Source organism: Acromyrmex echinatior, chromosome 2, assembly GCF_024713525.1.
Source record: "Acromyrmex echinatior isolate Ae372 chromosome 2, ASM2471352v2, whole genome shotgun sequence".
Lineage (NCBI taxonomy): Eukaryota > Metazoa > Arthropoda > Insecta > Hymenoptera > Formicidae > Acromyrmex > Acromyrmex echinatior.
Window position 1 is genome coordinate 24,422,632 of NC_141853.1, and position 26,387 is coordinate 24,449,018.

The window sequence follows — 26,387 nt, forward strand, 5'->3', positions numbered from 1 at the left end:
CCTTTATTAGAAAAGAGACTTTATCAGTTCAATTTCAAATTCCAATGATAATAAAATATTACGTTACGTAAAATTTGGTGAATGGATTTGTTTTTCTCAAAAGAAACGCGAGAGTTTCACCGTGAAAACTAAACTTTCTGTACGATATTTAACGTAGTATGCGGATTTATAGTTTACTCGATGATCGTAACTGCTCTGAACGCGAAAAGTCGAAGAAAACTATATGCGAAAGAGTGTGTTTGGAAGTTTTCATTCCTCTAAAGTAACGCGTTTATCGCCGTCCAGATTTCTAAGAGAGAATATTTACGGGTCTTGATACAAGATTGCAATATTGATCCAAATCGCACTTTCTAAGTTCGAAAAATTTTTCTCCTTACGTAGTTTCAAATGCGAAACTTTTTCGCGATTGCGTACAAGTTTTTCTAAATTTCCGAATGGATATATACATACCTAGAATTTTATTTGTATATATAATTTTTTACAATCAATGATGATAAGATATAGGTAGACTCCTTATAAATATTTATTACTAAATTATTACAATATTAAAAAATTATGAAATAATTCAAAATACATTTGTGTCATTTTCAGAAATATATATAATTTTCTTTATATAATGAAAAAGGCAGATATAAATTTATAATTATTTATAAACTTTTCATAAACGCGAATAATAAGATTGAATTTACAAAAGACAAGCGCGATATTAAAAAATACATATTTTTTTCAAATAACAATTCACGTTAATTTAATTTCATAATTTAATAAGCGCAAAGAGAATCCGCGAATATATTTGTAAAGTAAACTCAAAAAAATAATGAAAGATAATTAAGAATGTACGTATTTTTTAATAAAATGAAACAATCATAAATATTTTTCTATATTGTATTTGAAATTAACACAAAAAAGATTGCCGGCGATTTAGAATCAGGATAAAAAAATTCTTCAATAAGAAGTAGACATGATGTTTTAAAAAATAATTATAAAAAAAATTTTCATTTAAACTATAAAATCGTGTTGATATTATTACATGAATTATGTTTATAAACATGACCTTACGCATTGAAGAGTTTTATATGTATAAATATTCATTTTTATCCGGAAAGTGTAAATTTCTAATTTTTTTTGGGAAAAACTGTACATCTGATACATCCTTAAGTGAAAAAAAAATATTTTTCGCGGCAATATTTTTCGCAATAAGTTTATTACAGTTTTTTAAGATTAATTTGGGAAATTTTGGGGGATTATTAATATTTCAGATTGATTGCGTTGAAAGCCGACAACCATATCGCACGTAATTATTATATCTGAAATTAATTCATTTATTTGAACATATATATATTAGTTGAACATCTTAACACTTAGACCGTAGTGGCGCTTCGAATTTTAAAGTAATGTTATTTAACATAAACGGTCTTGTTTTCTATCTTATTGTTAAAAATATTTTTATTACAATCTTATAAAAAAAATGATGACGGTGAAGAAATAAGAAAATTTCAACGCGATTTTCTAAGTGGTTTCGAAAATGTCCGTTCAATTGCCGTGTAGCTAATGTCAGATGTACTCGAGATTTCATCCATTGCGAATTTCCCGAATTCTTTCCGTATGTCGCCCGCGGCGCGATAAGAAGGGGAAGAAATAAACGGCGCGGCGGCAAATGCAAGTCTAGAGAGCTGGAAACTCTATTTTATGGTAAATAGACATTGTGCCGCACCGTAGGTGAAAAAGCTAAGCGAGAAGAAAGAGTGGAAAGGGAGTTAAGAACGGTATGGAGGTGCCGAGCCTTTAACAGCAGACGGCGAGAAAGAGGCGATAGTTTCACCTACCGGTTTATCGGTTTTCGAACAGGATGCACAGGTTCCACTTTCATGCTATCGGTAGCACATTATTGTCACCTTCTAACATACAAAATCTCCGTAGATATTCAAGTTTAGCTTGTACCGAAGTCGCTTTGTATCGCGTAAAGCGATGGCATTTGACAAAATCGTAGATACACAATTTCTTCTAAGTGATGACGAGAAATCGTGTCTCTTATAGTACAGAAAATATTATTGTATAAAGTTCCTTTTTATGAAATAAAATTCTTAATAGCAAACTTGCGTAAAAATTTCTCCACGGATTTCTTTGAAATCTTTCTCACTGTATTTTTTTCATATTATTTGCATTTACTACGCACACAACAAAAGGTACTTGTGATGAGAAGATTTGTCTAATTCACGTTTAGAAGATTGATATGTATATATTAATTGTTGTTACTTCACATATGCATATATCTGAAACTGATATCAGTTGCTGTTATTTTGCTGCACAAAGGAGATTAATGCTTGCGCGGTGTGTATAACTATGGTATTATGGAAACGAGGTTAGCAGTAGTAGTTTAGCGATCAACTGGCTTTTCTTGGGAACGCGTAGTGTAATTAAGATATAATTGTGTTACCCTTGTCGAGGGTGGAGTATATAATGGTGTGATGCAACACCAACGACGAAAGTTATCCCAGATTAATCTTTGACGTGTAGATAGCTCTTGGAAATTACTTGGATGCATTGATGCGAATAATTATTACATTATTTACAAAAATATCGATGCGTACGTTTGCAATACGATTTAAAATTATTCATTCATTACATTCTGTGTTTTTGCGATATAAATGTTACATGCGCTACAATTATAACGAATTAATTATAGTTGCAATCTTTTGCAATTTAAATCCGAATTTTATTCTCATTCTACACCCATTCAGTTTCAAAATTTTTCTTTTCTTTACATTACCATTTAAAATATTGTACCGTTCTCTCTTTTTACTACAATGAAATATATACATATATTTCAATTCATTATCAGATATAAGACTTTTTTTATCTCTTTCGGACTCATCGTTGATTTCTATATTCTATCTTATTTTCCATAATTTATGGTGGTTTTTATGTTTTGATTTTAACTTTCTTTAAATTAGATTTTGTAATAACTGTATTACTTGGCTATTTGTGAAATACAATCGTATTTCCATTTAAATTCAATGAACTTGAAAAATTCGATAAACTAGTAATATGCACTCAATAAAATTATTACTACGTAATTATTATTATTATTATTATTATAATATTTATCACTACACACATTGTACTTAATATTAAATTTCTGCATTCTTACTAATTATACAAAGAGACATTACAAGAGTGTCAAGTATATTTTTTCACCGTAATTTTATCTTGTTAGAGCACAAAGAGTTAACATTATGTAGATAGGTATAATGCACATAAATCAGAAGCGCTGTTCGCGCTTGTTAGAGTATCAAAGCAGCTTGCCCGCCCATTCGCAGCATGTCTATCTCGTTGGTGTATTCAACCAACCGCAGGGGACAAAAGCCACGCTAATATGTGCAAACTGACGAGGGCGCAAGAAACCACTGACTGGATGTTCGTTGCATATAGCGCTCGTATTATGAGAAATGTTGCTTTATATAACGATGCAAGTAATTTATTTAATCGGCATTCTTAGGGGCAATTAAAAATTCATTAATACATTCTCGTCCTTTTGTTTGGCATATTTGTTTCTTTAACAAAGTAGAAAGTGTAATTTCCGCATGTAAATATACTATGCATGAATTCTATATAATTTTTTAAAATAAAAAGAATAAAGATCTTTAGTTTATTTAAATAACATTTTTAAGGACAATTAGAAGTTCATAAATGTATTTATTGTTTAGTATACTTGTTTCTTTGACAAAGTAGAAAATGTAATTTGCACACATAAATATATTTACGCAATTCTACATGATTTATGAAAGTAAGATGACAAAGATCGAGTGTTAGCATCGGTGATATTTTAAATGAGAAATGTTGCTAGTTAATTATTGAACACTGCGCAGTGTTACTAAATTTGTGCTATTTATCAGTAAACAGACGAGGTGTGTTTAGCACATGACGTATGCGATGTTGTTATAATAAATTAGAATGCCTAAATGCTTGCGTAATTCTCATGATTTCGGAATGCGGAGGGTCACAGTCAGTTTACAATCGTCCTAACGAAGGGACGTTGATTAATCATGATGCCGCATATATATTGTGTTATGCGAGTTATGTTCATCTCAAGAGGAATTTGAGACCGTCTACGAAGCTCCTTTGGCTTTCGCAGAATATTATAATATTATCTTTATAATTTTGATAATTTCTTGTTAGTAATGTAGTCATCATATTGTCACGAATTTGCAGAATATCATAAAACGAACATAAGTAATTAGTACTTAAAATTATTAATTATCTGTCATTATAATTATTGTAACATAGTATATTTGAAAATTTTAAATCTTATTTCTTCCGCGTGTAAATTAATATTTCATTATTTCTACTTTACATATACACCTAATGTATATAATTTGATCACAGAAATAAATCATATCTGCTGTGCATTCGTCTAAATAACTGTTAAATTAGCACATGCATTGTGCAAAAGTTTTCTATATGATCAATCAATACGAATCTTTATCATAAATAACAGAATTATGAAATGTAATGTATTAAACAAAGAATATTGACTCAATAATAGTAATTGCTTTTTGAAATGTTGCAAAAAGAACAACATCGTATTCGAAAAATTTCGAAGACAATGAATTAATATTGCGCAAATAAACAAAACTCGTTCTGCATTGTAGTTTATTTTATCGCCGACAATCGATAGTCTCGTCGTTCTGTATTCAGTATTTCGGTACATAGAGAGATGGTACGTTAGAAAATAAAGCGTCAACGACCAGTTTGACGCGCAAAAAGTTCGCAAATCGTGTCTTAACGCTCGCGGTACCGCCTCGTCGTCGCGTCTAACGATCCCCGGATATACGTTAACGGGTATTACCGGTGCTGACGAGCAGCGGGACGCGTTTAAGGATTAAAGTCGAGCTTATGAAAGCCACTCTGGAACTCGCCGCGCACTATGTGTATACGTAGATTCGAGAGCAGCTGCTCGTAATTGCTCTCCTCTCTACTCCCTTCTGCTGGTGTTATAAGTGGTGTGCGGCGCGTAAAGTTCTCCCCGAGAAAGCCGTTGTTTCGGTGCACTGGTGGTGTTTACGTGTACGCGGTGCTCGTGTGCATCATACGCGAAAATGTAACCGGATGCTAGCTAGAAGTATTCGTCCCGTAACACATAAGCAATCATGTGTGTGTGTGTGTGTGTGTGTGTGTCTATGTTGCATTTAAACACGAAATTCGCGCAAGAGGCAAACTGTGTACGAGTACATAAATATCTATGTTTAATCATTCATATGCAAATCAATTACATGCATATACCCGTGTACATAGTATATAATGTACACTTACCTTGAGTCTAAATAAATATAACTATGTTCCGTTCAGCTGTGTATATACATATGTAGATGCTATGGTAGCAGGAAAGTTAGTACTTAAGATGCGGAGGGAAGAAGAAGCATCGTTAATTTCTACGTCGGCGGAACAATCCAGCGAGATTTACTGATATTTTTTTCGCAGTAAGCTTTTAGTATTTGCGCCCTGCGGCGTTGCCTGCCGGACTAGCCTCTAATCCGCCTTATCCCCTCACCTCGTATCCATTCATACTCGCGAATTGCAAATGCTTATTGCGCTGAATAGGTTGTAACAGCCAGCAGGTAGAGGAATAACCAAGGAATTATTACGCTAGTGGTCCTCTTCGAAGTCAACTCGGTATGTCTTTCTTGGCGTTACAACTCCATAAGGAACCATAGAGAATAGGTAGTGCTTGTTAAAAGAGTTGAAGGAAAAGCGTGTCGGTACAAGCTTTTGCTATTTTTACGTGACTAATATCTCTTCCCGATAAATTTCCTAGTTCTTGTCAAAGCAATCTGCCGTCTTTTCGAGACTGTCTGAAGTTCGCGTAAAAGGATGAGCGGTGTGTGACTTTAAGATGGATGATCGTTGCGACTTCCGAATTAATCAATACTTCTTGAGGGAGGGAAGGATTAATTTAATTCAGATAAGAAGAAAAATAGCCTTTACTTGTTGTCGCTTTACTGTTGCTGCGTTTTTAAGCAGGCAGCTTTCGCATTATTTATGCAAAGGTGACGTCTGTACGATGCAATTAATGTGAAGTTAACAATGGATAGATTCTCGGAGTAATCCGAAAAATTGTCGAAATAAACACGTCATTCAACGCGGTATATTTTTATTATATAAAAAAGTTGAAATCGAGTTTACAAGAATGAATTTTTAATTGCTTCTTGATTAATGTCAAACTTAAATTTAGAATTGAGGTATATAATATATAATTAGTATGTCACTCATTGCGACATGAAACTTTACGAATATATTATATCTAACGAAATTACGCTATTATCTTCGTAAGATTATATTTCAGAGATAACGCATGAAATTTGATTTAAACGTATCTGACGATACGCGTGACATATTCGATTTACAATGTCGCGAGATGCATAAAAATCCGTGCGAATTTTGACAGCTGATGTGGCAGGAAACGAATTTTTTTCGATCCCAACTCATATCGGAAATTCTCAAAATTTTTGCAGCAAGGTCAACAAAACGTGATACGCTCGACCGTCGTAATCCTCGGTCGATTTCCGTGTTCCAGACTTGAATGGGCGATAAAAGTAACGACTACTGCAGCAGTAACGTTTGCAGTAACGCCGTTATGCGCCGTGAAATCCACCTTAAAGGCAGATCGCCTTCTCTCTTTTGCTAATTGATCCGTCGGCATCGAGAACACGGGGCGTCTTTCCAACACAGCGCGCTCACAAAAGCCACCCCTGAAATTTACTCACGCTTTCTCCGGAGTTTATTCAGGAGTTGCCTCGGCGCAAGCTTGTACCTCGACGAAAGGAAGCTCGGATAAGATGAAGAATGAAGGAAGGATGGATCGTCCGACTTACTCGAACCGGAAACGCGAGAATAAAAGTTCTTTTCATTTTCCGCGACATCGTGGCGTGAGAAATTTGAGCAGCCGAAACGTCACGATGTGTGAAAACATAAAAGGTGACCATAAAATGTATCCCCATTGTGATGATTCTCATTTTCAGTAGTTATCAACAGTAAAGATCGCACAGTGCGTAATAAATCTAACGAGAAAGAAATGAAGATAACGAAATTAATTTAACCAAATAAACATTTTTTCTCAATGCGCAATTTTACACAAAATTAACAATTTAACTGAAGTATCTAAAAAAAATTTAACTGGTACAAATCTGAAAATAATTTTGTTGAATTATTAAATTAATTATACAGAACGCTTAAGCTTATGATAATGCTATGAAAAGTTTTAACAAATTATTTGCAACCAGTTTGAGCTTCTCCTACATAATTATTATATTTTGATCCAAACAAAATTATTTTCAGATTTGTACCTATATTTAATTGAATTGTTAAATACTTTAGCAAAATCATACTTTCCATATATAAAAAATTTACTGATACCTATTTAATTTTTCATAATATACAACTTTCAATTTGATTAATATAAATCTAAATTAAAATTAATATTAGCATAAACTTTTGAAGATTATTGCAATAAAGTTATACGTACGATACGCACAGTGTTAATGAGATTCCAGTCAAACCAATTAAGTCGGCGAAGCTAAATCTAGACAAACGGCTTTCGGTTAACGTTGCTTCGCGAGAAAATAGCTAATGAAGCTGTATCCAGAGATTTATAATCGCGAAGTTTAATGGACTTGCAGGGACGATAATTATAAAGCGCATTCTCTTGAGTACATTTATTGATCGTTAATCATGTGTATATTAGCTGGAAAATAAGGAAACTTAAGAATTTTGATTTTAAAATGATAGAAAAATTTAAATAGAGAGCGACTACAAATCGCAACTTCTTTCTCTTTCATTTCTCATGAATTAAGAAAATGACGGATACATGCCAACAATTGAGATATTTTAAGCAGTCTTATCATAATTTAAGAGGTTTAATATAAAAATTTAATTAGTAGGTACAGAGTTTTAGCATAGTTCAAAAGGTTTAATATAAAAATTTAATTAGCTGTTATTTTCGCACAGTAAGAAGGTACAGCGAACATGATGACTTTCAACCTCGAGCTAACGCCATGCACGATGAATATTTATCGCGTTGGTTTGCAGTAGCGTAGCTACCGACAAGCGCGACAAATTAACCAGCGCACTTTGTCGGATTAATCGTATAATGAACAAGTTTAATTACGATATTTTAACAAGGGAACTGGGGATTCAGAACGGGAGATGGGTATGCAAAACTTCAGCCGTTATGTAGTCACGCATAGATGAACCATTTCAGAGGCAACGTCTCGGCTGTTCCTCCTCGCAGTCTCAAATGCTCGACGATCTCTAACTCGACAAGAGGTCAGATTTTGCCGCATGTTGCTTCAGCGACAACTGCGAACGTGATTCGCGTGCCAACGTGCCACAAAATGTCGAGGGCGGTGGCGAACTATGGTCGAATGGGGAGCGAGGGACGCGTTAGCCGCGAAGGGATGTACGGATCCTGCCCACCTTTTCGGGCGAGAAAATTGCATGTCTGTTTATGCCGCGGAATTCTCCGGCTTGTGGGCAGGCTGTACATCGCAGCGCCAGCAAAAACGGCGAACGGTTTTGCGTTGCGTCCCAACCCCCTCCCGGTCGTTTCATATCCCTCGCTAACGCGCGTTCGCCTCTCATCCCGAGGCCGCAGAGCCGAGTACGTATTACATATGCATAGTTTCATAAATTTGCACCGTGATACCGCTTCTTCGGATACGCGAACGCGCGCCTTGAAACGCAGCCAGGAAATCTGTTTGTAATATTATAGCGGCTGGAACGTGAATATCGTTGATGCTTACGTTGATTGAAGAGAAGAGTATCGCAACGTTGATATTGTTACCGTTAACGTGAATAGCACCAATATCCAATTACGCGCGATTCACTTTTGTTAGATTTATGCAACGGACTCTACTTTGAGTGGATATAATTGAGCAGTGGCCTATTGTCCTAATCGAAAATACGTGAAATAGATGCAAGCAAGTCACTATCAATTCTATAACATTGAATCGTGTGTATACCATAAGCCGAAATTGCCAGTTATATTTTAGGATGTATGCTTTGTCATTTAACCATCTTGTTCGCTGATACATTGTATGTTTTAAGTTCTATCGTGGAATATTAATAATCTTCGCCGTAATTGAGTTCCTTAATTCAGCGTCAGCACGCTGATATGCAACAATGGTCCCGAATCGTTTTTCTCCTCGCTGCCAAGTAGTTTCATCGGTACACCGCGAGCGGATTATTAATTGCTACCTTAGCGTTTTGATAAATTGTTGCAGTCGACTCTCGTTATCGCTCATTTGCGAGATAAGCACGTGGAGGACGGAATGCGCGCTAAGCCCGACTGATTTTGATAATGTTCTGTAGCAACGTGTTCCTAGACAAGTTGCAACGATGAAAATGAGTAAATTCGTCAGTCACTTTGGCATCAAATATTCTCACAATAAAATGAGTAAAATTATATGTACAATTTAGTATTGTATACATAAATGATAAAAGATAAAGTATTATATCTACATATTTACTATATATGATATATATGATATTCCCTTAAAAAAAAAAACCATTAAAAAACAGTCAAAGGAAGTAAATGATTAATATGTTAATTTTATTTGATAGCCACTGTAATGGATTTGTTATGTCGGACGGAGAGAGAATCGGATAAATGGGACTTTGCCTCCGATGCTTTGCCCGAGGGCAGTGTGAATGTGTTAATTATGACTCGCAATAAAGTTATAAAAATCTTCTTTTATCAAACGAGTTTAACTTTTTCCCATGTTGATCATATTGTACTTTTTCTCAGTAAAATTTTATCGAAGACCATTATTGAAAATAGAATTGTTCATTTTCGCGGTGCAGTGACTTTTCGTTGGATTTATCGCTGGGATCCTTCGTAATAACAGTGACTGAGAAGCGTGAGACAGAAATGAAATATTTTCATATCATTTGCTGCTCGTGGTTACGACATTCCGTAAACTTTGAAAGTACTCTTTCAATGGAATTAAATTCGTCACCGTTGTAAGCCGTAAGAAGTCGCTTGGTATTAAAACAGTGGCGATCTACTTCTTGGAAGATCCTCTTTTTTTTTCAAACTGAATAATGAAAATGTAAAAGCTTAATTTTGTGAATTCAAGACAGGGTACGAGAAAACAATTAATGCGATCATTTTATGATACATCGAGTTTTCAGATTTTAAGAATGAAAGGCAACTATGAGATCAGCAGAAATATTATAAAGAAAGAGATTGAAGAAACGGGAAAGGAAAAATTGGTAAGCGCCGCATATTCTATTGAATTCCAAGAATATTTCTCTATACATAGAAAAAAATTGGCTCTGTCCCAAGTTAGATACCTCTTTTTGCTAGCAGGCAGAGATTTATAAAAAGCGCCTGAAGCATCGTGTATATTTTCTCCTAAGAGGAAGTTTAAAATAATTTTATTCAGACAAAAAATGCGAGCACAGCGTAACCAGTAACTTTCGTTGCTATGCCAAGTGATAAAGCAGGTTGTTAAAACAGAGAAGATTTATTCAAGCATTTACGGTGGCTTGATAATATCAGTCAGAGTCATTTATTTTTAAAGTTTAAGTATATGTAAGGCAAAGTATATTTATAAAAAAAGGAATTATTTCAAAATTATATATATATATATATATATATATATATAAAATTATATATAGTACAACAATATTAATTTGCATTAATATCGTAATTATTTCATGTCTAATCATAATTATCTAATATCGTATTTTTAGAAATTAGCTTTTGTTATATTGTTATTGTTAATTAGAGCAATAACTCGACTTTATTTAATTATAACTTTTACAACAACACGTTATAACTTTTATAATTATTAGTTTTTATTTATATTATTCGTTGAAAATTAATCGTTTTATCAATCGTTATTTGTAAGCCAGTCAAAATAAAAAACTTCGTTCGATGTTAAGATTGATGGTAAACTTTTATGTTAAGATTCACGCTATATATTTTCGTTATAATGCTACTCGTTACATCTTTGTTTCGTCAAAGTACCTTACCACTGTTTCGCGTATCCTTCGAAACAGATACATCGTTCTCGAGGAAGAACGTCATTTGGTTTTGTGAAAGCAAGCCTTCGAACGTGAGTAATGTGAATACGTTTCCCAAGGGTGGAGGCACGACGCTTTATTCCCGTCGATACGCATTTCCTTCCGTACGATAACGTGCACACATCTGATACTCCCGCAGCTCCATTCGTTCATTCCTTCTTTATTTTTACCGACTTGCATTTTCCGTGTGCCATGTAACGTTCCTTAACCGCGCGTCGGAAAGCGCATTATTTACGGTAATCCACTAGACGTATATGTGAGCATCGATCTCGCAGCTTAATCTGCTTTGTCGTATAGGAACAAGTAACGATAAGTTACGGTCGAGCTTACAGCTCGAAGCTCACGTTTGAGTGTAACGTGATATTTAACTAACAATTTAATTCTTTGCCGTATGCGTTACAAACGGTGTTGGCCGGTAGAACGCAAACGCACGCTACTACAGACAAATATTTGCACTGAAGTCTCTCGTTACTTTAGCGACGAGTAGTCTTCGTCGCGCTTCTATTCACCCCTCCTCTCATCTCCACCTTCTCCCTGTCATCCTTATGATCCGAGGGACTTTCCAAGTTTTCTAATTAGTATGGTGCCCTCGGGTAGAGACGAAGTCGGCCTCTCGACAGTTCAAAATAGAGAAAATAGGAATGGCATGCCTTTGAGTCCTACATAGGGAACTTCGGACGCGAGATGCCCCATCTCCTCGCCCCGTCTCCTCCTTCTCTTTACAGTCATGCAGAAGTCGTAAAGTTGGCTTCATCGGCTTCGAGATTTCTCTCGCGATCTCGTTTCTCCCCTTTATTATTCGTTCGGGCGGTCATTTAGCGTCGTGTCTAACTCCCCCAAAGTACAAAGTTCCAACCAATCAGGAGGAAAAGTCGCGGTCAAACCAAGAAGGATTATTTTGACGGCTTGATATTCGTGTATGCAATTAAAGTCAACAGGTCCTTCTGTCAGAAAATAATGAGATGCGGGATTTAAAGCTCTGGTTTGAAGAACGGGGAGTACGAAGGGGATTAAGAGAGGGTCCGTCCGCATAACTCTGCACGAGGTTTGATCTCCGTAAATTTAAGCAAATCTAAATACCAGGCATGCGTTAGGTTCATTTTGTAATTTCCGCGACGATTCGTTGATGCAAAAAAAACGAAAAAAATCTCTGCGGACATTTTTGATATGAAAAACGAAAAAGGATCGATACACAGCTTATTTTAATCTGTAATAGTTACTGCTTTTGATAAAAAAAAAGGAGAGAAAAATAAATTCAAGGGATCTTTGTAATCTGCTGCATAGTGTTTTCTTTTTTCAGATTTTGTGATGACGATAAAATGCGCGGTTAATACACACATAGACATGGAATTTGTTTTGTTTTTCAAATGCAGTCCTCCAGTTCGATTTACATCGGCCCTGCCACAATATGTGCGTACTTTGCATTAACCGATAAAAAGTTGGTGATTAATGGTTACTATGGAAAATAGTCGACGAGTTGCGGTTCGTTACACATGATTTTAAAGAGAAGTTTTTTTTTTATACAGAGAGAGGTAAATCTGGATTCAAGCGGATCGGTTTTACAAACGTGTTTTCTAACGGTCTGCGCTATGAGATTTTCTTTGTGAAACATCGAAGCTATAATAAATTAACATGCCATGTGACAGCTGGCTAACGATATTCCTAACTTGATATACGCGACTAGGAGTGATAAATGGCTAAAATCTTATTAACTAAGTTCTTATAATAGTTATAAGATATTTTGAATTTATCAATATAAAAATTTACTTTTTAATTACTTGCAATGCAGTATAATCGCCATCGCGTGGATTCGTATAAACTGTCTCTAATTATTGCCTTTTTGAACACATAGTACCAGTTGATATGCTTATTTTATAATTTTTTAAATGTATAATAAATATTCTTTTTTCATCATTGTTTAAGAACAAATTTAATATACACAAAATAAAAGCAACGAATTAAAAATCTAATTATTTAAATATAATTAAAGAACAAATATATAAGGTATTGAACCTATTACTGCCAGTCAATGTCTTGAATATTGCTTTCCACCCGACTGCCGCACGTATATGTACCTAATATTGCTTCTATTTACTGCTCGTGTATTTGATAGGTTAAATCGATACCCAAACTCTGACTTTCTTGATTACACTAAAATATACAAATATACAGTACATATATACATTAATCATTAGAGGAGAAGGTGAATATGGCTCCTATTTACATTTCATACAATAACTTTATTAATAATCAATATTTAAATTTAACTTTAATATTTAAATAAATAAATATTTAAATTTAAATTTAAATGTATTGAAACTTAACGATTACATTTGTTAAAATATTTTTCACTCGATTTTAGACTTAAAATTATGAAATATTTATTATTAAATGATATATGATATTATTTATAAAAATGTGGCAATACTGCGTGAGTTGAAGAAAAACAGAGATGGTAATGTAGTCTCTCATAAAAATAGATTTCAAAAATTGGTTTTGCTTAAAAAAGCAATATTTAGTTACAAAATTTTATATTTGCAAAAAAAAATATTGCAGAATGTATGCAAATATATGTATATATAATTTTTTTCGCATATAAGTATATATAGGATACTAAAAATCTACAGATAACGTAAACTATTAAATTAGCAATAGAGCTATGATCGACTCATCGAATAATTATTTTTGTATGAAAACCTCGAATAAGAGGCCATCAACAGTTAACACTACATTTGCTTGCACTTTCGAAACATGTTGTTCTGTTTTATTTCTATTTAGAAAATAATGGAGCTTACATCCTCAGCAACATTTCTAACTTGTTTAATTATTATTTATTTTATAATGTAAAACGTATTAAATATTTTATATAGTTATGCACATATATATATATATATATATATATATATCCTAGTTTAACATTAAAACATTTTTAATACATAACGCTCTGATATTTTTTATTTCAATATTATAATTGGGACTCAATTACAAGCGGTAATTGAGATACTGACAATAATTGAAACAGTTACTCTATAATGAACATTTCTGAGCGGCTATATTTTCGAACACACTAGTTTCTCGTTAAAAAAAAGGAAAGAATGCCTTTCCGCATTCTTTTTTTTTATCAAACTTGGGTAGCTGTTATTTGTATTCACTTGGCTTCGTTATATGTCGACGGCTCGTTGTAAAAAAGCGCGAACAAACACAATAGAAGTTAGTTCAGTTATAGTGGCCCGTTAGAAAACACGTTAGGAATATTATTCCCTCTGAATGGACTTTAACGCGCGGAAAAAGAGGTGAAAGGAACGTTTACCGTGGTTTTCATATTTTTGGCGAATGTTTGAACAACGGGACGATAACTATTCTGGAGGCGGGCAAAACGGGCCATTCGAGGTGGACCGATTCGATCCTAAATCGATTATCGTCCAACGTTCCATCAATTTCTAATTGACGCGATAATAAATTTTACCATCCCCCTCCCCGAGCTGTACCGTTGCCTATTCCCATGTCGCCGTCGATGCGCTCGCGCACTGCATCCTGAATTTCCACCCTCCGATTAAATTTAAGCGCTTTGGTACATACCGTCCTCCGTTCTCTGCATATCGCAGCACGCTTTTCGGCTATTCCGAGAGAAACTTAATGGCTCCCGATGGCACCGTCGATGAGCGGACCTGCTATATGCGGCTCCTTCGAGAATTGATGAGTGTTTTCGAATCGGCTTGCACGCCGATTTGTCAACAGTAATGACGTGTGGGACTTTCGACGCTCTCTGCACGCTTGTTTTTAACGACTCGCGGTTCCAGAATTATGGCTGGTAATCAGATATTTTATTAAATACCCACCTTTGCTCACGACGCCGTCAATGAACTTCGTATATGCTAACGATGCTTCGAAGAAGAATGCAAGAACTTTTTTGGTTTGTTGAAAGCGCGAATTTTGTTCGGAGAGAAAAACCAGTTAAAAAATGGGCAAATGAGTTTTCCGAACAAATAGATAGACCCGGACACACTGTTCGTTTACCGTCGGTTTTGGAAATTGAAGTGGAAATTGCTAGGAGGAATGGCGATATAACTGATGGCGATATTACGTATCCAGAAATGATTGGTGTTGAATATTACATAGTCTTGTACACTGTAAAACGTATTTAATGAAAGCTGTCAGAGCGAAAGCTTTTTTTTTTGTTATTTCATACGACCACAAAAAATTCGCAAAATGATGAATTATCAAAGCCGCTTTATTAGAGGAACGAATCTGCATAATCGATTTTAGACCAGTTTAATTCTGCGATCCAGTATGGCAAGCGTACTTAAATCTTCTAATCGAAATGGAAGATGCGAACTGCAAACCTCGTCAACTCCCTATAGGATTAAGGTTATATACGGAAGCGAAGTTAGATCCATTTTGCCGGAGACGAATACATCGTATTCCTTTCGGAAAACTAACTTCTCTATCATTTTAATGCAGTTCGCTCGTATTTTCGAGAAATTCGGAGACGTTAAACGGTAAATCTCTATTGTAAAACGCTAGTTTGAGAAAAGTTCGAATTGCCAAACTATTAAATAATCTTATAACTCGCAGCTTATATCTTGTCGTCTAGCGGACACGGAAAGGATGATGTAATGAAGTGATGATTAGTAATTTTTAATCTTAAGTGTAGAATTTGTAGAAATAGAGTCGCGAGAGACACGTGCACAGCCCCGTGCACGAAATGCATTGGCATTATTATGGTAGATGCATTGCGGCGTGCACGCGGAAGCGCATTGTGAATTCAACGCGTGTCGTGCACAGGCCGGAAATAATATCTATCGATCCGACTTGGCGGCGGGAGAGCCGGCGAGGTGCGGGATAAAAGTGCATCGCGGGTGCATCTACCACGAGAACGGCATAGATCGTCCTCGATCGGCGGGTACGAACGTACGTCGCGTTTTCATACGCTGACGCGTTTTTCCCCGTCCTCTTCATAACGGATGCAAAATCACCGACGAAATGTGCCTGAACTGCACAATCAGAAAGAGTGCGAGATTCGTGCTTGTTGTGCGTTTCGTGAAGAACCAAGAGAGACGCGGTCTGAAATTTTCAGCTCGACAATACGTATTTTGGATTCATTTATTGACTTTCGATGCACATATGAAATTTAAATGAGTTATCTTATCAAAAATGTAACAAAGAATATTCTTACTTCGGATGTTTTTGGATCTTACCATGAATGAGAATGTTATGTTTTAATTATGTTTCGATTGGAGATGAATAAAGTACGCTTGAAGGAAAGAATAAGTTTACGTCAGCAATATAAATATACCTCTAAAATATGAATAAGAGCATGCAAATGTGATGAATAAATTTTAGACTTTAATGCTATTTTATTATTACTATAAATTAAGCCAGTTTTAACTTACTATATAGATAGAATGGTTTAAATGTGCAAAAATCTTAAAAATAATGATTTTTGGAAGGATAGGAATTTTGGAACGCATGAAAACGGAAGGGAATCAAAAAGAATCGCAGGCGCAACCATTGTGAAAATTGAATTGAATAGCCATAGATCTCCATTGATATATGCATATCGCTTCCTTATACAATCGATTCGAGAGAACGAAAGCGCGAGTCGTTCATGTGCATACGCTGCATCTGGAAAAAGAAAAAAATAAAACTACGGAGGATCAATAGATTCGCTATATATGAATTTAGATTGCAAAAATAGATACGAAAATTTGTGTGTATTTTTGAAGGTTTTTGAGGAGGGTGAAAACCAGATATTCACACGGTTGAATGCTAAAATCGATGGAACTCCAAGTAGACGTATATTTCAATGTTCGACATTGTGTGGGACATTTTGGAATTTTGACACGCAAATTCGATTAACGTTACGAACGAATATATGGACGAATGTTCTCATTGTAGCCGCGCACATATTGTAGCACGAATAACTGTTTAATTTTTTGACGTTTTTTTTTATTAATTTCCTGATAAAATTTCGAATATATCGAGCCTGATTCTTGATATTTCTTTATTACGGTTACGCTATTAAATCGTGTAACTTAATGTTTAATAAGATTTCTTGTAAATTTCGATTAAGTTTTACTTCACTTTTCATTTTAATCTCATGAATCGATCTCTGTGAAATTACAGAATTCGATTTCAATAGAAGACCATTCCATCCGGGCTTTATATCGATACTTCTTTCTCGCAAACCGCTTAAATCCTGCGCGCTAGGTTGCATTCAAATCGCAGTATTAATCTTGCGAGAAGTGTTTGTCCCAAATCTAGACGTGATTTTTTGTTCCTTTCTTCATTGCATCACGCAGGAAACCCTTTGTTGAGAACTGAGATTACGTTATCGCTGAGCATTTGATAAAAAGTTTCATTTGTGCGTCACGTCGCATACGCAATGCAAACGTAAAGAAAATCTTTTATTCGAGATAAATGCTTTCTTGTGCAAATTTATTTACGCATTTCCATCGATTAGATATCGTGTATTTCCATTTATTGTACTCGTAAAATTCTGCGATTAAAAACATTCACACGAGGAAAATAATCCTGTCACGACATATTTTAATATGTAATCTTTTCACTTTTGAATTTATGATAATGATAATAATTCTCTTACGATAATGGTAATGATGATAATAATTTAAATGAATTTTATGTAAATATGGTATAGTAAATTAGTAGCAAATATTTTATATAGAACGTTAAAGTAATACTGGAGCAATAACTATGTAGAGAAGAGTTTATACACTTAGGAAAGCGCAAAGACATGAACTTGTTCAATCTTTTCGATTTTTATAAGAGATGTAATCTTAGAAAAGAATACTACGTAGCGTCTACCTGATTATCGTCTAGATGCTATATTTTTCATACGGCGAACTTTCCTCTTAGCGAATCGGCCGCAAGATGAAAGCCCTCTCGAAGTCACTTTTCCTTAGGAGGAAGTCGCACGAGGGAGAGGGCAAAGTTTGAGAGGGGAGTAAATTGCGCTCCCCTTCCACGACTTCCACCCTTCATTTAGCTTGTACATAACTCTTCCATTTACATTATGCTCGGTCGTGAATTCCTTGTTCTTCATTTTTCTTATTCGCGTATTTCGCGATTAATTACCCGCGATATCAGTTCACCATCAGATCTGCAGAGTGTAAGTTCACTATCAGACTGAAACATCCGTATCTAAACTGACTTAAATGATGTCTTTTCTGAGTAAAGGAACACTATCATTACCTTCATTACAATAAAAAATTTTGCATGTTTGAAAATAATCTCGAAAAAATATGGGACGTTCGTGACTTATTAATGAATGAAAATTATAATTAAAAAAACAGAAAAAAATTGAAAAATGGGATTGTAACAGTTTACGGATGATATAATACGAAGAATATAATTTTTCTCTTGATAAAAGAGTCTAAATTCGTATCATATGCTATGTAATAAAAAATATAACTATAAAATTAAAATTCTTCTTGGAGTGTTCTGAGCACTGCACCATATCTTTAAACCATCTACCTACTTAAAGATTAAGAAAGTTCATTTTAAAATCATTTTAAACTTAAATTCATAAGTAATATCGAAATGCAGGTTGTTTTCTAATGTTGCCTACGTATCGGAAATTACAAAAAGGGAAGGTCACCTTCCCGAAGAAAAGCCCCAATAACTTTGAAAGAGACTTTGGAGTATTCGCGACGTCACATTCCATTTGGAAGTCAAAGAAAATCTGAATGCAATGGCCAAGGAATGAAAAGCAGCATCGACAGAGGAATTGCGATATTCTTTTCTCTGCTTTCTTTCTTCGATTTATTTTTCCGTGCATATCCATTGCGACGTGACCTCGTCTCGAAGTAGTTCGTTTCATTCGATACTTACAATTCAGCATCAAGCTTATCAATTTACTCGCGGAGTGTCTAATCAAGTTCATGAAACTCGATTTCAACAAAAGTTACCACGAGACATGGCTGTTGTTTCGCCTTTACTCCATGGAAGTTCCGTAATTAACGGATGGCGTAATTAATTTTTATTCTTTTTTAACTCTCCAAGATTTGCGCCGTTTCTTGTTGTTGAGAAAGAAGAATGGCTTCATCGTGCTTCGCTGTCGCCATGCTTCTTCCACCGCGACGCCAGTTACGAGCTGGAACTTAATGGTTAATCTGCAAAAATAAGCATTAACGTTACTCTATTTCCTGAAAATATTATGACGGCTACGGAAAAAGTTCGAGCTGCGATTCTTGTCTCATTTAATTTATCATTCAGTCATAGAGTTGTGGTTAGCTTTACTCGAAAATTCAGTTAAATTAGTTAAATTCAACTTAATGAAGACGATGGTATATCTTAATCCGTAGAACAGTCTCTTCTTGTATCAGTGTTTCATTATTATTAATACGATTCACGCCAAATGGTGAACTTTGTAACAAAGATGAACAAATGAGGCCAACTTAGTCATAGCACTATCTCTCTTTTCTCCAGACAGTTCTCGTGTATTAAACTGATGCCATTAAAATCATTAAATAGATGTCGATTTTAATTTCCTCGAATATTTAATTTCTTTGAAAATATTTTAAAAAGTCATGCATTATTACGATTATACAAATTAACTTATTAACACAAATTAATTGAATTAAATTATTCGTTATACTTTAAAAGTTCTTATAATCAAAAAACTATCACAGCCTTGACAGTTTAGCATTAAAATTTTTGTCTCAAAATGATCTTAGGAATCTTTAAGCATTGTTACGATCTTTACCAGATATCCTATATATATATATATTATAGAAATATATAGAAGCTGTGAAATCAAATCATTTCCATGTTTTAAACTAAACAATATCTATATTAATATATGCACTTAATAAATAATAAATTAAATTTGAGTAAAATTTAATATATATATATATATTTTTTTTAAGTTAAATTTAACTCCATTATTTTAGTTAAATTATACGAGATATTGAGCAATTAAAATATAACGATCTATAAAAATGAAAATAATTCAAATTAGGTATAATTTGATACTATATGGCCATATATGCTTATAGTCGGTTCTTATATTTAAGATCGCTTTAAGTGCAGTCTTAAGCCGTCATGAACTAATCAGAGGGCTGTATTATGTCTTAAGACATTACATAAGTCTTAAAATAAGAATGAACTATTAATGTCGCTCTATGAATTTAACAGTGTAGGTATAGTTTGAGCGTTAAGTGCAGTGCTCATCCCAGGATTGTAGCCGTCATTGCCAAACATCCCCGGTAGCGCCGAATGCGACGGGGATGCGTTCGCAATTCAACGCAGTCCGGAAGGTAATAGACACCAACGTTCCCGATTGGCCAATTCGGACAGTCGTAACGCGAGAACCACGAGATGCACGTCGCCTCGAATTAGACTGGGAAGCCATTTCGCACAGCAGATCGATTCAGAGATTGTCGTTGCGGTTAACCGAAAGAATTCTCCTCCCCTCTGATCCTCTCTACGTACCCACCCGCGCAAACCGCGCCGCATTTGCGCCGGGTTGTGCTAGACCGCTACGAAGGGTCGGCACAACCCTCGAATCCCTTTCATAGCCGTACGCGATCTTCAAATGCCATTTGCAAGAACCGACGAGGCTGTCCATTTGACGACGAACGGAATACGCGGGCGAGGTGGAAACACTTTGAGGCGGATCGCGCCAAACGACTAAGGCAGGTGGTTGCGAAGGCATGAATAGCAATTTTCAAAGAAAATCGTTGGCGTAGATAAAGACAGTTATATGAACGGTATTTGTCGAACGTGATTTATAATGCCATGACTGCGCGAGAGAGACTGTGTTACAGCGAATTTCACGATCGATTTCCTTAATGGTCAAATTTAATAGCGCCAACTTGCGATTTTATAAATTCTCTATTATCCATTAACAATGTACTTATGCAATTACAGTTAACAAGATGTGTATAATTGGCTAGATGTAAGTTTAGACCTTCGCCTTTATTAAATTTGAAACTACGCTTCCTGTTCTTGTTTCGCGGTTAAAGTTTCTATATCGAATTTTAGTCCTTCGGCAGAATTAACAATGAATTTCCCTTATCGTGTGCACAGGATCGACCTTGTCGTCATTGAGATTACCCGAGGACATCGGGAAGGATATGGAAAAATTCGTTCGGGATATATTCACGGTGTAGCTTCTATCTTTCCGCACACGTACATCCACTTCCCTTCCACGTCGTCGATACGATATATCGCCAGTTTGAGAGACGATGTCGGTGACCCGGAATTTGCATTTCCACGGAAAATACGTCAAGGAAGGGAATGAGGGAGCAAGCGAGGGACAAGGATAGAGGCCCGAGGTAGTATTAGGTGGTTTACGGGGTGATAAGGGATGGGAGGTAGAAAATGTCTGTTGGCGCTTTTCCCTACGACAAGGGAGGTAACCGTATAAACCGGAAAGATTTTCCTCGGGCATAAGCATCGACAGGCTCGTAATTAGATGCGATCTGGCACGATTTCAAGCGCTGTACGTCCCGTGCCCACGATAACGTCCGACCGTTTTCATTTACGATCATTTTATTCCTCGTTGTCGGGCGAACGAATGGAAGGGTCGACGTAAATCCCATGTGGTCGACCGATCACTCGAGAAACGATTTAACACAATTATTCGGTCTAGTCGCACAGTAATGCAGATCACCAATTCGTATCGAAAGAGACAGAAACGGAAATATTTCGTTTGAAGCGAATAAGAGAAATTTGAGAGGTAGATGTTATGAAATTTAAATAAATTAAGGCTTAAATAACGGAATCGACAAAATTCAAGATTTACATTTGAAATTAGCTACCTTTTATTAAATTAATGAAACTGTATAGGCAAACTGTTGTGCGACCTGCGATAGAATTCTACTCACTGTTCAAATTAAAAGCGAGGTACGACATTGATGAAATAGATCAGTAACATTATTGCGAAGTATTAAATAACTTCATGGCACTAATTAAAGGAACTTTGACAATAAATTACAGCACTTCGGCGACGCTACCTCCCGCGCAAGAGGTCTTTTAATCAAATTTAGTAGACTGCATTCCACGCCGGAAGAGCGCTCATCGACGCGATATACTCGATTCCGACCGTCGAACGAGTCTGATGGACATTTAATGACGAAATGTGCGTCGACGTAATAGGTATTACCAATACGTTTACGGGCATGTCATGCGGCGTATCGTGTGCAATTTCTAGCGTGTGTGCGGGTTAGCTATGCACATATAAATCGTCGGGCCGTATACGCAGTCACACGGAAATCGAGAAAATGTGCGACGGCTTCCGCCAGATAACAAGGCTATATGAAAATTTTCGGCTCGACGAGTCAATTCATTTTTAGTTCACAAATCGTTTATTCCGCCACTGATGAAATACTCTCTGAAAATTTATTAGAAGATACGAAACGTAACATTATAAGTTATAATCGTCGTTGGATGGAACAATACGAACTGATGACGAGTCAGTCGGCACTCTGGCCAAAATTGAATTCAGTTTAATTAAGTGCTCACTTGGGAGAGATTTGACAGTGGATTGATTACAAGAATTGAACGGCGATTAAATCTAATTCGTAGTTGACCTCTGAACTGATTCTAAATGAAAGAGAATCCAGGGTGCATATCCTGTTCCAAATATGCTCGTGCTCTCCTCCAATGATAATTACTGCCAACTGATGATTATTAGAATTAAATGAGTTTAATCTATTTTAATCGGAAATACATTGAATATATTCTGATTGGGATTTCACACGACACAAAATTTTGAATTGATGTAATAATATTACATAATACATATTATATAAATACGTATGTGTGTATGTAGATACATTGAAATTTTATCTTCGAATATTGTTGAATTTTGTGGTGATTTCATGAAACTTGTTAAACATATTGGCTGTTCCACAATAATAGTAATAGTAGTAATAGTAAAGAGAGAACGGGTGGAACTAAAAATAATCCCTTTCCATAGATACTTATTGTTTAAGTATTCATTTTCAGAAATAACATGGAGAAAAACTTGTAGCTACAGACTTTTTATTATGGAATTGTTTATCATTTATGCTTTTTCCATTTTTCAAAATTATAATTCTATAAAAAGTATCAGGAGTGTTAATTGAGCAATAGATTTTATTCCTTCTTAAAGTTTAAAAAATTTCTTGCAGCTTCGAGATTTATTTTTATTATAGATATATTTCCCGGAAGAGATAATTTCGAGCACGACGAGGAGAAAAGACGGGAAGAGAGCGGGAGGAATCATTGTGGATACTTCATATTCGTCTGAACCTACGTCTATAAACGCTCTCCTCTAAATGTAAATCCAGCCAGATTACGAGGGGATGATCCCCTTTTTCGATATGGCAACGGAGAGGGATAGCATTGGAGGTTTTCAGTTGTCTTATCGGCGCTATTGGGAGGCGAGTGAATATAGGGAGCATTAACCAAATTGTTTTTGGTTCTATCATTGTTTTTTTCAACTAAACGCTGAGCAAGAGGGAAACAGAGAGAGGTCCAGGAAGAGGCGAATTTCTTGCGCCTCTCCACGAAGCTCACTCTCATAATTTCATCCGACCGCTCCCCGGACTCTCTCCCATCGTCGTGCATTGCGGAAGTGGTCGGAGGGATGGAGGGGTTGGAGGTTCGCGCAATAAAGCCTGTCCCAGGGAAAAAAAAGGACGAGGAAATTCGGCTAGAACACCAAGCCGCTTTTTATTACTACCGCTAATTTACCTTCCGCAAAGTTTCGCCAATTTCCGGCCGTAACTGCGACCGCTTTACTGTCCGCCCTCTGACCCTTTTTTCAATCCCCACTCTCGAGCTTTCCCTCGAGTTCTCTATAGAACATTGCGTAACCCGTACAATTTAATCCAGCGACAATCTACTCCGCTCTTCCCCTCATCCGAGGACAATCCACCTTGCAGAAAGAAAGGATATTATTTATAACTGCGATCCCCCTCCTCCTCTCTCTCTCCTCGCGTCGTCGCGTCGTTTATCCGCATTTACTTGGTTTTTCATTTATTCGATATGTCCTTGCACGCGAAAAGTTTCATAATCTTCGCGGATGAAATTAAACACGACGCAGTTCGATTTCAAAAAATTACGATCGACGTCATTACGTGTAATGTCGTTGTGGTAACGTCATTCATGTTCAGTTCTGTCATATTTTGGTACATCGTTACGATGGCGGAAGCCGCAACTTGACCCAGTTCTTTGATTCGCCTTACATAGTTGCTTTCCCGTCGTGCTTCTAGAATATTCTGTGTCCGACGACAAACTAAAATGTGAGTTTGTCTGCATTTGAATACAAGTTACCTAATTAAAGTAGCTTACACATTTTACAGCAGACATTCTTTTTTACTGTGATGAAGAATTCATCGTGCTGTGACTTCCGTAATTTTTCATAACAGTATTAATATATAAAGTAATGTCATAAACATTTTATTATTAATCTTAACTAATGTAAATTAAATTGGCTTGATTGCTTCGTGCATAAACGTTGTATTAATTACTATATTTATGTGTTGACTAAATCTGCAAGTAATTATAATATTTTGTCCATGCAATAATAATTGCAATGCTGTAAATCACTAATATGTTTAATATAATAATGTAATCACTAAATTATAATTAAAATGAGACGTTAAATTATTGTTATTATTCGATTAATTTAAAACACGGGACATTTTGTAAAATATTGATTTTATTTATTGTGTTATATCCCATATACGTTTGAATTTTACTTTACGTCATGTCTGTTTCCTGAACCTAAAAGTACAGGGAGTCGAAATTGCCGAAATCGCGCCAGATTTTGAATATTTTGCCTTAGCTGAAGCCTCTCAAGTGGCCCTTGAGTTTTTATGTAATGATCGATGTGGCACGTCGCCCCACATGGATGCACTTGATGGTGCAACCGGCCGGCAGCGCGAACTCCCTTCGTATTTTATTAAACGTCCGACGGTCTTATACAGAAGGTGGGATCGATAAGTCGTTGGACGTTTCACGGCACAGGTGCATTGCCCTTTGTGCACTGATATGTCACGATGGGTTTCAGTAAATGACGCGTGCTCGTGGTTTGCGACTCGTAAGGCTTTAGCGCAAACGCAAGCCCGGTGGCAGTTAGAATTCCTAGTCCGCTATAGATTTACTCGTCGTTTACGTACTTTGTAGAATTATAAATTATGTGTACAACTTCCAACGCAACCGAGACCTGTCTGACTAAAACTTGATATATGTCGCGTTTTAATATTTAAGTGATTCTGTAGAACATGCGCTAAACATAGCAGTAGTAATATCATTGCTATAACTCAGCAGAAGTCTCTGCTTCTCGCAAGGATGATCGATTCATGTAATTATTTAAGTCTAATGAATCCATGGATCTTAACTCAATACACTGCGGATACACACATTTGCATATCATATATCTACACTTATATATACGCATTTTTACGAAGTATTGCAATCAAAATTTGAGGAAAAATGATAGTAAGATGTGCAATCTAATTTAAACGAATAATAACAAGAATAAGAATACAAATTAGATTTATTTACATATTTAATGTAGATAGAGCAAGATAGCGAAGCCAAAGCTCATTTTTTATTTATATCTTAACAAAGATTCTTCGCTTATTATGTAATCAAATATATTTAATTTATTTTGCAAATATTTCGACGCATAGTTTTCTTGAACTGGAAATTGTATAAATTCACAAGAAATATTAACCGCGAAAAATCGCCTTGAATACATTTTTCACTCATGTGTACCTAATTTTATTTTGATTATGAATACGAAATAGTTTTCGCGAAGAGGATTATTGTCTTGTTAGCGTTATCTTTTGCGTTTGCACTGGTATGGCAATTTCATAACCAATTTCCGACATCATTTATTTCCTTTGTAGCGTTGTACTTTACTCATACTATTATGAGAGCGGAATGAAAATTCGCACGTACGTATGACTCTCACAGGGATAGGAAGATTAACCTTTAGTGCCATCGTGTCACTTTTAGGACACAAAGCCTGAGATTGAGTCTCTGAGGTTCTTGAGATAATTAAACGTATCAACCGAGAATAAAAAGATAGCTTTTCGGTTCATGCGTGTATTCTGGAATAGATTATTTGAATTGAAGTAGAAACAATTTACAATAAATTTCATCGTTTGTATTTACTGAAATAATTAATCATTACACAAAAATTTTGATAATCTTTATTACAAAAATTATAATCTCAGTGTGTATGTATGTATATATATATATATATATATATATATATATATATATATAAAATAAATCGTAATATGTCGTTAATGATAATTTTTATTAATTTCAAATTAATT

The 26,387-nt window shown here is 35.4% G+C and overlaps 1 protein-coding gene and 1 long non-coding RNA gene across 9 annotated transcripts in view; one reads left to right on the forward strand and one right to left on the reverse strand.

Annotated features, from left to right (window-relative positions):
• Positions 1-26,387, forward strand: part of LOC147910667 (uncharacterized) — a 132,421-nt gene that overhangs the window by 29,425 nt on the left and 76,609 nt on the right. The window lies entirely within an intron of this gene.
• Positions 1-26,387, reverse strand: part of LOC147910668 (uncharacterized) — a 156,793-nt gene that overhangs the window by 16,106 nt on the left and 114,300 nt on the right. For 2 of the 8 annotated variants that reach the window (XM_087402644.1, XM_087402645.1), the window contains one exon: positions 16,270-19,217. The exons of 5 other annotated variants lie outside the window; for them this stretch is intronic. In XM_087402644.1, coding sequence (XP_087258770.1) covers positions 19,085-19,217 — 133 coding nt within the window. In that variant the 3' untranslated portion in view covers positions 16,270-19,084. Of the gene's footprint in view, positions 1-16,269; positions 19,218-26,387 lie in introns of those variants that run through there. One more of the 8 variants, XR_015544045.1, reaches the window with a different exon arrangement.